At 37.0% G+C, this 11,677-nt stretch overlaps 1 protein-coding gene across 1 annotated transcript; it reads left to right on the forward strand.

Annotated features, from left to right (window-relative positions):
* The first annotated feature begins 3,574 nt into the window (after positions 1 to 3,574).
* Positions 3,575 to 9,630, forward strand: LOC147403876 (uncharacterized). The gene is made up of 2 exons (XM_086439640.1): positions 3,575 to 6,403; positions 9,088 to 9,630. Exons 1-2 carry the CDS (start codon positions 3,697 to 3,699, stop codon positions 9,477 to 9,479), a joined length of 3,099 nt encoding a protein of 1,032 aa, XP_086295766.1. The 5' UTR covers positions 3,575 to 3,696; the 3' UTR covers positions 9,480 to 9,630.
* Positions 9,631 to 11,677: the final 2,047 nt, after the last annotated feature.

Here is an 11,677-nt window from a genome sequence, read left to right on the forward strand (position 1 = left end):
CTACATAACAACTTTAGCAGAATTTTATGTGTATCAAGAATTACATACCTTAGGTGTTGTTATGCGCCCCATTTATAGGCAATGGGGTGGATGCCCCTTTTCGAACATTTCCTCTTCTTTAACTTATCCTTATTAAGTAAGTTCCTTGAATTAGTATTTTTCCTTTTCATTAGGAAAACTTCCTAAAATGAACAACTTCCTGGTAAGATTTCTTTCCAAAATGGTGCTCAAATCCGTTTAACCAGGGATTTGGTGTGATTTGTAGGACACTTTGTTTATGGGAACGTCCTTCAACCCCATACTTTGTACCCCCCGATCGAGAGATCTTCCAACGTCTTCATATGGCCCCCTAAGTTGTTGGCTCGGGTTATCCTTCTACATTTATCAGGTTGGGAACTTTCCTATCTCAATTACCCATAACCTTTGGGTCAAGAATTCTAACATTATCAAGGAGAATCCTTATGTACACTTATCACCATTTGAATGGTTGAAGGATTTTCTTCTCCACAGGGGGTTATGGAAAGGATTAGCTTATAAATAGGGGAAGAGGCCATGAGGATATGACTTTCGGTCGTGGTTCGATTTTATAATAATTAATTCATACTATTTTTGTATTAACTTGAGTGATATTTGACAAGTATCACACCAATGTCTCAACTCAATGAAAGGAGGCAGAATCATCATTAAAGCTAGCGACAAGATTTTCAAGGTATGTTAAAGAAAATACCGTTACACTATTCTATACTAACAATCATCTTACTTGATATTTTAAACTACAAAAATATTCTTACAATATATTAAAGAGAGTTGTTATTGTCGCACCAACTTTAACTAATGCCACACCAACTGTGTGTAATTCTTTAGTGATTTATAAAGGATTTTGCGTGGGATTAGTAAAAGTTAAGTGTGGCAATAATAACTCTTTATATTAAATGACAAATAAGATATAAAATTGTAATATATGTTTAAATTTTTGAAATAATATTTTAGAGTAATTATAAATTTTAATCATAAATAAACCCTAATTTTTGTATTACACGTGAGTATTTACATGTCTTTGATCTATAAAAAAAAAATTGGGTGGTTTGCTACTCAAACCAATTTTGTTAAGAATTCCATAATTCGACCAATTTTTAAAGCACTGTTAAAGGTAAGTAAAACTAAATGGAAAGGAAAAATTATTTCTTCTCCAACAAAATAGCATGAGAAACCCAACCAATAATCTATTAGAATCTCTAAAATGGAATTTATGTGATCCATGACGATCTTAAGACACACCATGAAATAACGTCACCCATGCTATTTTTTTCTTCACCGTAAAAGAAAAAAAAGAGTCAAAAAATAATAAACGCGCCCCCTGACATGTCACGATCTCTAGACACACCATAGAATGATGTCATCGTGGAATGACATCACCCATGCTCTATTGTTCTTCACCCCGAAAGAAAAAAAGAGTTTGAAAATGATATACGCACCCCTATGTGTCACGTCCTACAATCACAAATCATTTCCTCTGGATACACAATTACACATCTCTATAAATATATGAAATTGTGTATTATGAGAAAAAAGATTTATAATTTTAACACATGTCACGTTAGAAGATGTGTCAGAGGGGGCGTAAAAAAATCATTATTCAAGGAAAAAAACAAGTGTTCACAAGAGAAACGAGAAGTTTAGACAGTTGGTCTTCAGTTCTTTCTATTTAGGGTGATGTTGGCACTCCAAAATTTATTTAACAACTTAAAATGCTATTAAAAATTTGAAGTAAATCTTATCATGTGGCCTTGGGTCTGACATGTCAACAAAAGGTATTAAAAAAAAAAAAAAAAAAATGCAAGAATGAGGTTGAAATTTACACCATTTCACACTTTGTTGAAGTGGCTCGTGTTTGGAACCATAGATGCTTTTGATCGAAGGAAATACTATTGAAAAGCGTTATGGTTATGTTAGAAGTGTGAAACGGAATAAATTTCAAAGTCACCCCAACAACACCACTCAAGAAAAATTGGAGAGATGAAATATCTACGTAGAGAAGTTTTGGGATTTGAAGACTAAATCTAACTAACTAACAAAAAACTTGTGTAGTCCAACTTTCAGGCGGCTACCCACCTCAATTTTGAAGAAACCCTTTTGGTGGATATGCGTTTCAAATTACTTCTAAGAGAGATTTACCAGGCAGACCCACTGTTGCAATTTTATTAAAAAAACTCACTTGGAGTTTTGATAACTCCAAAGCAACTTTACTTTGACAAGTTTGTTACCCACCAAACCTCACTTTATCAAGTTTGTTACTGAGTGGATTCACGTCATAAAATTCAAATTTTTATAGTTAATTGTTACTTAACTAATCTTGGACTGGATCATAGCTGCATCAATTTGTGACATCCCACAGAGTTATAAAGGACAAAATTATAAGAACTTTGAAAAAAAAAAAAAAAAAAAGAGTTTTTTTAAAGTTGGGAGTTCAGTAGTCAACCATTTTCAACATTACAATTTAGCTCAAAAAGGTTTATTTATTTAATTATTTTTTTCTTGAATCCGAGTTTTTCCTTGAAATCTAGAAGGCCGTGGCGTTGGATTGTTAATCTGATAAACCATGTAGGCCCAAACACCCTTACAAATTTTTTAAATCTTACTAAATTAGTCATGCTAACTTGATTCATAAAGTAAGGTTTGTTCAAGTAACAAACTTGATAAAACAAGAGAGTTTTGGTAATTAAAAGGTCTGCCTGGAAAATAGATAGAAACATAATACTCCTTGAAAATAAAAAATCATAACTACAAACTCGATTCAATCTAGCGAGTTGAGTCAAAATAAAATTTGTGAGCCAACTTGAATGTGTCAAATAAAATATGTCAAAATATCTACATGGCACTTTGTTGTTGGTGTTTAAAACACCTAGTCCTCTTAACCCAGCAGCCATGCATGAGCGGTGGAAACTCTAAATCATGTTTTTCCTGTAGTCCCTGTAGTGACTCATAAGGAGTAGAGGTTTACATGTTGAAAAGAAAATATCGAAACCACAACAATGTTAGGATTACGATGTAAAGATAATTTTTTAGAATCATGATAGTCTGACCTGGGCACGTGGCATACTCAATCGACTTAGCTGATGTGACAAACTCGTAAACCATAGATCTGCTCTCCTCGGATACAAAACTGCACCTTTTTATGATGAATCGCATTTATGTTTCCCAAGGAGAGCACATCTACGATTCCCGAACCTGTCACATTAGGTAAGTCAATTGAGTTGCCACGTGCCTATGTCAGATTATCAGCACTCAATTTTTTAAACTTGATAAAGGCTTTGAAGATGGACGATGTTCGAACTCCAGGTTTTTAATCGAATAGGATCTTGTTTATCTGACTCGGCTCACCAATAAAAATGTGCACATCTAGCGTTGTTACAGGAACGAGACATCGTTCTGGATCGCGACTCATTAAGGGTAACGTGCCGTGCACATCTGGCGTTTTTCCAACCTCATAATTCCTTGCTCCCATTATTCAACAGAAGGGTCCCACTTAACGAGATCTCCTCATCTTGCAACAAAATTTCTATAAAACCCAAGCCATGACTTGCTTTGTAAATCACAACATCTTCTCCTTTCTCCTTCGATTTTGATGAATGATCTAAGTGTATTCTAAATTATATAGATATTTCTTCTAATAAGGTGAAGGTCTGTCTACCAAATATGGGTTTTCATTTAGAGTCCTTATACTTAGCTGTTATTGTTGTTTTTCTTTCCTCCCAAAGCCCATCTTTTTGTGCAAACTCATCAATCCTTTTAAATGATACACAGAAAGACAAGGATGCCTTGTTCTCATTTAAGTCCCAAATTATAATTACTGATCCTTCCCATTACCCTCTAAGCTCCTGGAACACCACCACCAACTTTTGCAATTGGACGGGAGTCATTTGCAACAAATTCAACATCACCCAAAGAGTCATTGGCCTTGATCTTCGGGGCCTCAGATTATCGGGCACCATTACACCACATCTCGGAAATCTTTCTTTCCTCCGTTATCTTCACCTACAAGACAACCAATTCACTGGAACTCTTCCTAATAGCATCAGCGATCTTTCTCGCTTGCAAGTTTTGAACATGAGTTCCAACAACATTGGTGGTGAAATCCCACTAAACATAAGCAAATGCTCGGAACTCACAATCCTCGACTTGATGGGAAATAAGATTTCAGGCAGAATTCCTTCAGAGCTTGAACACCTTTCCAAACTCCAGATCCTACAGTTGAGCAAAAATCAATTTTCGGGTCCTATTCCATCATCCATTGGAAACATATCCTCACTCACCACTCTAGACGTAGGTACAAATTCTCTCGGTGGAACCATACCCATCGACTTTGGTCTTCGTCTTCAAAAGTTACAAATATTGAAAATATCCATTAACAATCTCACTGGAATTGTTCCTCCATCCATGTACAACATTTCTTCGCTCGTCTTCTTTGACATGGCTTCAAATAGGCTGTGGGGGGACGTTCCAAGCGATCTCGGCGATAAGCTTCCCAATCTTCTAGACTTCCATAATTGCATCAATCGCTTCACTGGCAGAATTCCAAGATCACTGCACAACCTCACAAAAATCCAACGCATTCGGATGTCGTGGAATTTTCTTGATGGCCCTGTTCCACCAGGACTAGGAAATCTCCCCGACCTCCGAATGTATAATATTGGGTATAATAGGATTGTAAGCACGGGCGATTCTGGACTCAGTTTCATAACTTCCTTGACAAATAGTACCCTTCTTGAGTTTCTCGCAATCGATGGAAATCTTCTTGAAGGTGTAATTCCAGAATCCATCGGCAATCTCTCGACGGCTCTCAGTAAATTATACATGGGTGGGAATCGTATCTACGGCAGTATACCTGGATCCATCGGACATCTTCAAAGCTTGGCTTTGCTGAATTTAAGCTATAATTCGATTACTGGTGAAATTCCATCAGAAATCGGGAAGCTGACGGAATTGCAAAGGTTGGTTTTGGCTGGCAACAAACTATCAGGCGAAATTCCGGAATCCATTGCAAATCTTAGCAAATTGAATGAGCTTGAATTGTTTGGGAATGAATTGGTGGGAAGAATTCCAACCAGTTTTGGTAAATTCAAACACTTGCTTTCATTGGATCTATCTGAAAATAGGCTCAATGGAAGCATACCTAGAGAAGTTTTCAGGTTGTCCAGTTTGAGTCTTGTTTTAAATTTGTCGACGAACTCTCTAAATGGACCTTTGCCTCAAGAAGTAGAGATCTTGAAAGACGTAGTCGAAATAGATCTCTCCAATAACCAATTATCTGGAAGTATCCCAGACACGATCGGGAATTGTAGAAGCTTGCAGGTCTTGTTCATGGCTGATAATCTATTTTCGGGCCATATCCCTAATGCGTTAGGACAAGTGAAGGGATTGGATAGTCTAGACCTTTCGTCGAACCAACTTTCTGGACCCATTCCAGATGATCTTCAACAACTTAAATCACTTCAGTTATTGAACCTCTCATTCAATAACCTCCAAGGAGAAGTTCCCAAAGATGGGATCTTTAGAAATTTGTCGAACGTACATCTTGAAGGGAACTCACAATTACTTTGCTGGTCACCAGCCTCGGCCTTGTTCTGTGGGAATGAAAATGGTAGAAAAAGATCATCTGCAACAACCCGAACTATATTCTTGATAGCCGGTGGTGCGATAATTGTATTATTATCGCTTTTGGTGGGTGCATTCCTATACGGAAGAAAACGCACTACTGTGAAAACAAAAGAAGAAGAAAATTTGTTAAAAAATCGTCATCAAATGGTTTCTTATGAAGAGCTTCGCACGGCAACAAGTAATTTCAATGGAGCAAACTTGATCGGGACCGGGAGTTTTGGGTCTGTCTACAAAGGAATTCTCAGAGAAGGAATGGCCATTGCAGTTAAAGTCCTCGACCTCAACCAAACCGGAGCTTCCAAAAGCTTTTTAGCTGAATGTGAAGCCTTGAAGAATATACGGCATCGAAATTTAGTTAAACTAATCACTTCATGCTCCAGTGTTGATTTCGGTAACATAGATTTCTTGGCTTTGGTTTACGAATTCATGGGGAATGGGAACTTGGAAGATTGGGTTCATGGAAGGCGAAGAAGTTTGCATGATGGGGGCGGAGATGGGTTTAACGTTGCCGAGAGGTTGAATGTTGCTATTGATGTTGCATGTGCCATGGATTACATGCACCATGACTGCGTAACGCCAGTCGTGCATTGTGACCTTAAGCCAAGTAACATACTGTTAGACGAAGATATGACAGCAAAAGTAGGAGACTTCGGGCTGGCAAGGGTGTTGATGGATAAGAGAGGCAGTGATGGACAAAGTACCTCTACATATGGTCTCAAGGGGTCGATTGGATACATACCTCCAGGTGCGTTTGTTTGAAATTTGAATTGTTGGCATTCTATTCTTTTGATCAATAAATAATTAATGAGTGCTGATTTTATAAGAGTCATGCTGGGTTGACACAAGGTATTTACTGTGATTCTCAGAATTCTGACCTGGACATCATACATAACCGTAGATGATTTTTAATCGTATCACGAGGAAACACATCTATGGCTATGTGCAGATCTCACGTCAGACTTGTGAGAATCGCAGTAAATACCCTTTGTCATTCCAGCATTTTCCATTTTATAACTCAACCTGACAGCTGACAGGGTGACTCAAAAACTCACCCACTTGGCATGGGCACAGAAGCGTAGATTCTTTCACTCGGTAGTCGGTATACACAACTAACATATACGACCTGCCATCTGCAATTGTGTATCCCGAGGGAAATAATCTATGATTCTTTGCCCATGTTACGTGGATGAGTTTTTTTAGTCATGCTGTCAAGTTGAGTTACAAACTCATTAGTCACAATTGATATGGCAGGATATTTGCACCCACCTTTTGTGCTCATTGCACCCACCTAAAACAGATCTCGGGTGGGATGTATAAAAAAAAGTGGGTGTAATGAGCATAAAAGTGGGTACAAATAGATCGGCCCATAATTGATTGTAGCCAGCTGTGAATGGTTCAAAATGTGAGATGCAAAACCTAGCCAATTTCGATCTCCATAATCGATTAGTTTTAGATCAATCATGTCCAAATCTAATAATGTGAAATTGAAAATATATATAAGGACGATTGAGGTTTCGGTGACTCGTGAGAAAATACATGATCCCTACCGTACAAATTAACACGAAATCCAACAGCTGAGATTTATATGTATCTAGATAATACGAATATCAAGTAAGCTTATCCCGAGTATAAATCACAACTGTTGGACTTTGAGCCGTATGGTTGGAATTGGGATTTTTTTTTTTTTTTTCCATTATTGAGTCACAAGAACGTACATTAAAAAATTTCTTTATTTGTCGGGTGCCCTTAACTAGAGAAACAAGGCTAATTTTTTGTGAAGATGATCTCTATGGTGAGGAGATCATCTTCACAAAAAAAAAAAAATCAGCCCATTCTAAAATCTCTAAGCTCAATTTACAAGTTGAAAAATCGTGGACAGTCAATTATTTGTAAACCACTTTTGATGGGGTTACCAGTTTCATGATGGGCTGATTTTTTGCGATGATGATCTCCTCACCATAGAGATCATCCTCACAAAAAATCAGCCCATTCGTAAATCTTTAGCCCATGTATTGAAAAATATTTGGTTCTCTTTAAGGCCACTTGATGCTTACACACACACACACACACACACACACACACATGGTTAATTTTTGTTCTCCACAAAATATTATATAGAAAATAACTTGGTTAACTTTCTTATTAAACCAGATGCATGTTTTAGCTGACTTGATGATTTGTTAAACTGACTCGAACAAGATTTAAAACTATGTTAAGAACCAACTCTCCTTTTTATATTTTCCCAAGTGCAACCAACTGGTGAAATGCACGGTACTCATTTTCCCACGACCATTGTTTCAAGAATAATGATTTTTTGACTCCCTCGTTTGACATATGCCTCCTGATGTGGCATGGACTAGAACCATAGATCTTTTTCCCTGGGATACACACAACTACACATATTTATGGAAATGTGCAGTTGTGTATATTAAGGAAAAAGATATATAGTTCTAGCCCATGCCACGTCAAGGGGCATATGTCAGAGGGGCGTTAGAAAATCACGACTCTTGTTTCAAGGAATTTATATCCCTTCGTAAAAAGAATTTCATGCAATCAAAGAGGCCCTAAGCTCACATTTATTTTATGTTTTCCTAATGATTACTAACATAATACACATCACTTGCCCTATTTCGAATCCTATCAAACTCGTTGAATTTTCAAATAAGTTAAGTTTTTATTTTTTAAGTTTTGCAATGACCATTGGACCACTTGGAAAAAATCCTATCAAGTAGACTCTTTGGAACTATGATCCAAAGTAATCCACTAGGTATGTGACTTATGCAGTAGTTGTCAATGTCATTAGTAAATGTTGCACAATGCGACTAAATAAAGGTGTTAAGTCATTTTTTTGTTGTTGTTGTTGAACCGAGATGTATCTGGCCCTTAAAGCATCCACAATGAACTTGTTAGTGGGTCTCTTAACGTCAGACCCACTAACTTTAGTCAAAGTATCCACTCCAATGAACATGCTAAGGTATTTGTTAAGTGTGGCTAGCCACGTCAACTTGCTAATGTGTTGGTTTTGAGCACAATGACTATTTTATTAGTTTAATTAAAAGAAGAAAAAAAACTAACAGTTAGAAGAAAAAAAAAGTGGCTGACATATATACACTAATGTGTACATTGGAGTTAACTTGTTAAATAAATTCACTTGTTAAAAAAGGGTTAACAAGTGATGAAGGTACCTCCGTGGTACCTTTAACATGTAGATTTTAACATCTCCAACGGAGATGCTCTTACAGTATCCGATTAATCCTCTAGGCTAGTGCAGTCCCACCCCCACGCCCATAATTTCTGGGATAAATCCCTAAGGTTGGCCCCCTAAGGAGATTCAACTTAATACCTCCGTTAAGTGTTAGGTGGTGAGGTATTAACATGGGGGGTCTTGATTACCCTCTTAATAATTGACACCATTGGATTTGAATGCAGAGTACGGATTAGGTGGGAAACCATCAACTAGAGGGGATGTGTACAGCTACGGAGTAATGTTGCTAGAGCTCTTCACGGGGAGGAGACCAACTCACGAGTCTTTTGTAGGAGAGCTGAGCTTAGTGAAATGGGTGGAATCAGCATTTCCCACTAATGTTATTCAAGTTTTGGATCCTGAACTGGTGTTATTGATGAGTGGGGATGTTCGCTACGAAAATCAGCCCATATCCCCTAGAATTGATCAACAAGACTGCTTGGTCTCGATCATCTCCATCGGGCTATCTTGTACGGTCAATTCACCTGATGATCGCATTAGCATGAGAGACGTTCTCCACAAACTCAAGGGTATAAGAGACACTCTCCTCAAGCCTACAATTAAATTCACAAATTAGTCTTGGAGAGAAACCAGATCTCCGGAGGACTATGTTTGCTGTCGACACTTGAATAACAAAAAGTAGATAAATAAGTCGACCATGTAAATATAAAAATGAATCATCCTGGAGTGACATTGAAATTTACATCGTTTCACACATTGCTGATGTGGAAGTGTTCACGGAGCCGTTCATGCTTTTCACTCTTATCTTTATGAAAAGCATTTATGGTTCGGTACTCACATCCACATCAGGAATGTGTGAACCTATGTAAATTTCAACGTCACTTCAGTATTTTCCTTTAAATATATATGTTTGGAATTTTGGCTAAAATTACGTGTACTTCAAGAGAAACAAGATCTATAGAGGACTATGTTTGTAATCAATACTTGAATAACAAATAAATAGATAAATAAGTCGACCATGTAAATATAAATATTATATATATGTTTGGAATTTGGGCTAAAATTATGTACGCTTTAACAACTTATTAATCAGTCTGCTTTTTTGTTGCTACTGCTGTTATGCCTCTCGAGTGGTACCAAAATAAAAATATGTTTATTTTGCTTCCAATGGTAATGAATGAGGTAAGATATCAGTAATGATAAACCCTCTTACGCCATGGTCCCATGACCGTTTTGGAAATTTTCACAATAAGGAAGGTTGGGAATACAAGAGAGAATAAGCTAGCAGTGTGGAAAAAAGCCCATATTCGATGGATCAAGGTGTCAAAGTTTTCATTGTCGATTTTTTTTTTAATTGGTCAAAATCCTCAAATAAATGGATGATTGGGAGAATGGGGAGCAAAATAATTTCCAACAGCCGTGGTCCTTTGAAATTTGGTGTATCAATTTCATGGGCCTTGGCCTGTTGAATTTTCCAGTTTTCAATTAGTGGTTATCACTTCATAAAGCACAAAAAGCAAGTTCTAACCTTTACATCATAGTAGGACAACCAACTATTTGTCCTCAAACAAGTAGGATGGTCAAGTTATTTGTCCAAGGACTAGTACATCGCACTCATAATGAAAGTGCCAACTTGGGAAAATTGGTAAAGACATGTAGAGAGTTGATCCCATGACTTAGGTTCAAACCCCATTGAACCTACTTTCTCGTTGACATCTAATCTTGTTTGTCTAGTTCTCAGCATGATGATCGTTTCTTTTTATAGAGTTTCTCATGGATGACACTAAATTGTAGATGTAATTTCTTGCACTATCTCGAGATTCCTATGAACTACTTGAACTTTGAAACTTTTAAGCTTCTAAGTGTGCTTGCAACACAACCTCTTACAAGTCCAAGTCAGGCTAAGTGCAAAAAATAACAGAATAACAGTAGGGGTAAAAGATCATACCTTGTATTATGTTGGCCTCTATATTATAGAGATCGAGTCCTAAGTTCTCCTTTGATTTTGTTACTGATTTGACCCTTATCCGATTTAGAAAGTGACTCTTATCTTTCAGGAACTTATATAACTGATATCACATCCCTATTCACTCCTTTCTTTTAGGATTGTTTTTTACTAAATTCGCTTCTCCAATCAAAGATCTCTGATTGGATTCATATCCTTTCAAATTCCTGACTTTTCAGGATTTGAGTTGACCCATTCTCCCAATTTCTACACTTCACTGTTCTCTTGTGTTACCCGACTGTCTGAGGTCCAAACATTGTGGTGGGTTAGAATCCCACCCTTCCGAGAGGTCTTAATTTGATTGGACTCAACTGTGTTTCCTCAAAATTTACAGATTTGTTTGGATCCCAATGTGCCACGCATCACTCTCTGGTGCATTGCGGAAATTATCCTCCACATGGAAGATTGTAAAAAGGTCGGTCTCGACAATTAGAACAAATGTGATCTCTGCTAAAGTTGGAATAATAGTTCTCTGCTTCCATTTCATGATTGGTTGTTCACTAATCTTCTTTTTTTTATCTTGTTATGAAAGTTTTGTCAACCGTTTATCTACATTAACTAGCTTTCAAAATCAATGTTTTGATAGAAGCATACTCTTAAAAAAAAATACCAATATGGTTCTCCATGTCCGTCCTCATGTACAACGCCAATCACTTTCTAAAGTCCACGATTTAGGGTTAAATCACACAAACAAGTATTTAATGTAGGTTTGTAGATTTTTGTTTTCTTTGAGTTGAAACACTTGTTATATAGTGAGGGACGTAAGAATTGTTTGGGTTAAAGAGTATATATATCTTTAACAGACTGAT

This window comes from Akebia trifoliata, chromosome 4 (genome assembly GCF_017979445.1).
Source record: "Akebia trifoliata isolate Shusen 1 chromosome 4, ASM1797944v1, whole genome shotgun sequence".
NCBI lineage: Eukaryota > Viridiplantae > Streptophyta > Magnoliopsida > Ranunculales > Lardizabalaceae > Akebia > Akebia trifoliata.

Coding starts and splice junctions, on each gene's coding strand:
- LOC147403876 (XM_086439640.1), top strand. CDS start 3,697: ATGGGTTTTCATTTAGAGTCCTTATACTTAGCTGTTATTGTTGTTTTT. Junction 6,404..9,087: donor GATTGGATACATACCTCCAG/GTGCGTTTGTTT, acceptor ATTTGAATGCAG/AGTACGGATTAGGTGGGAAA.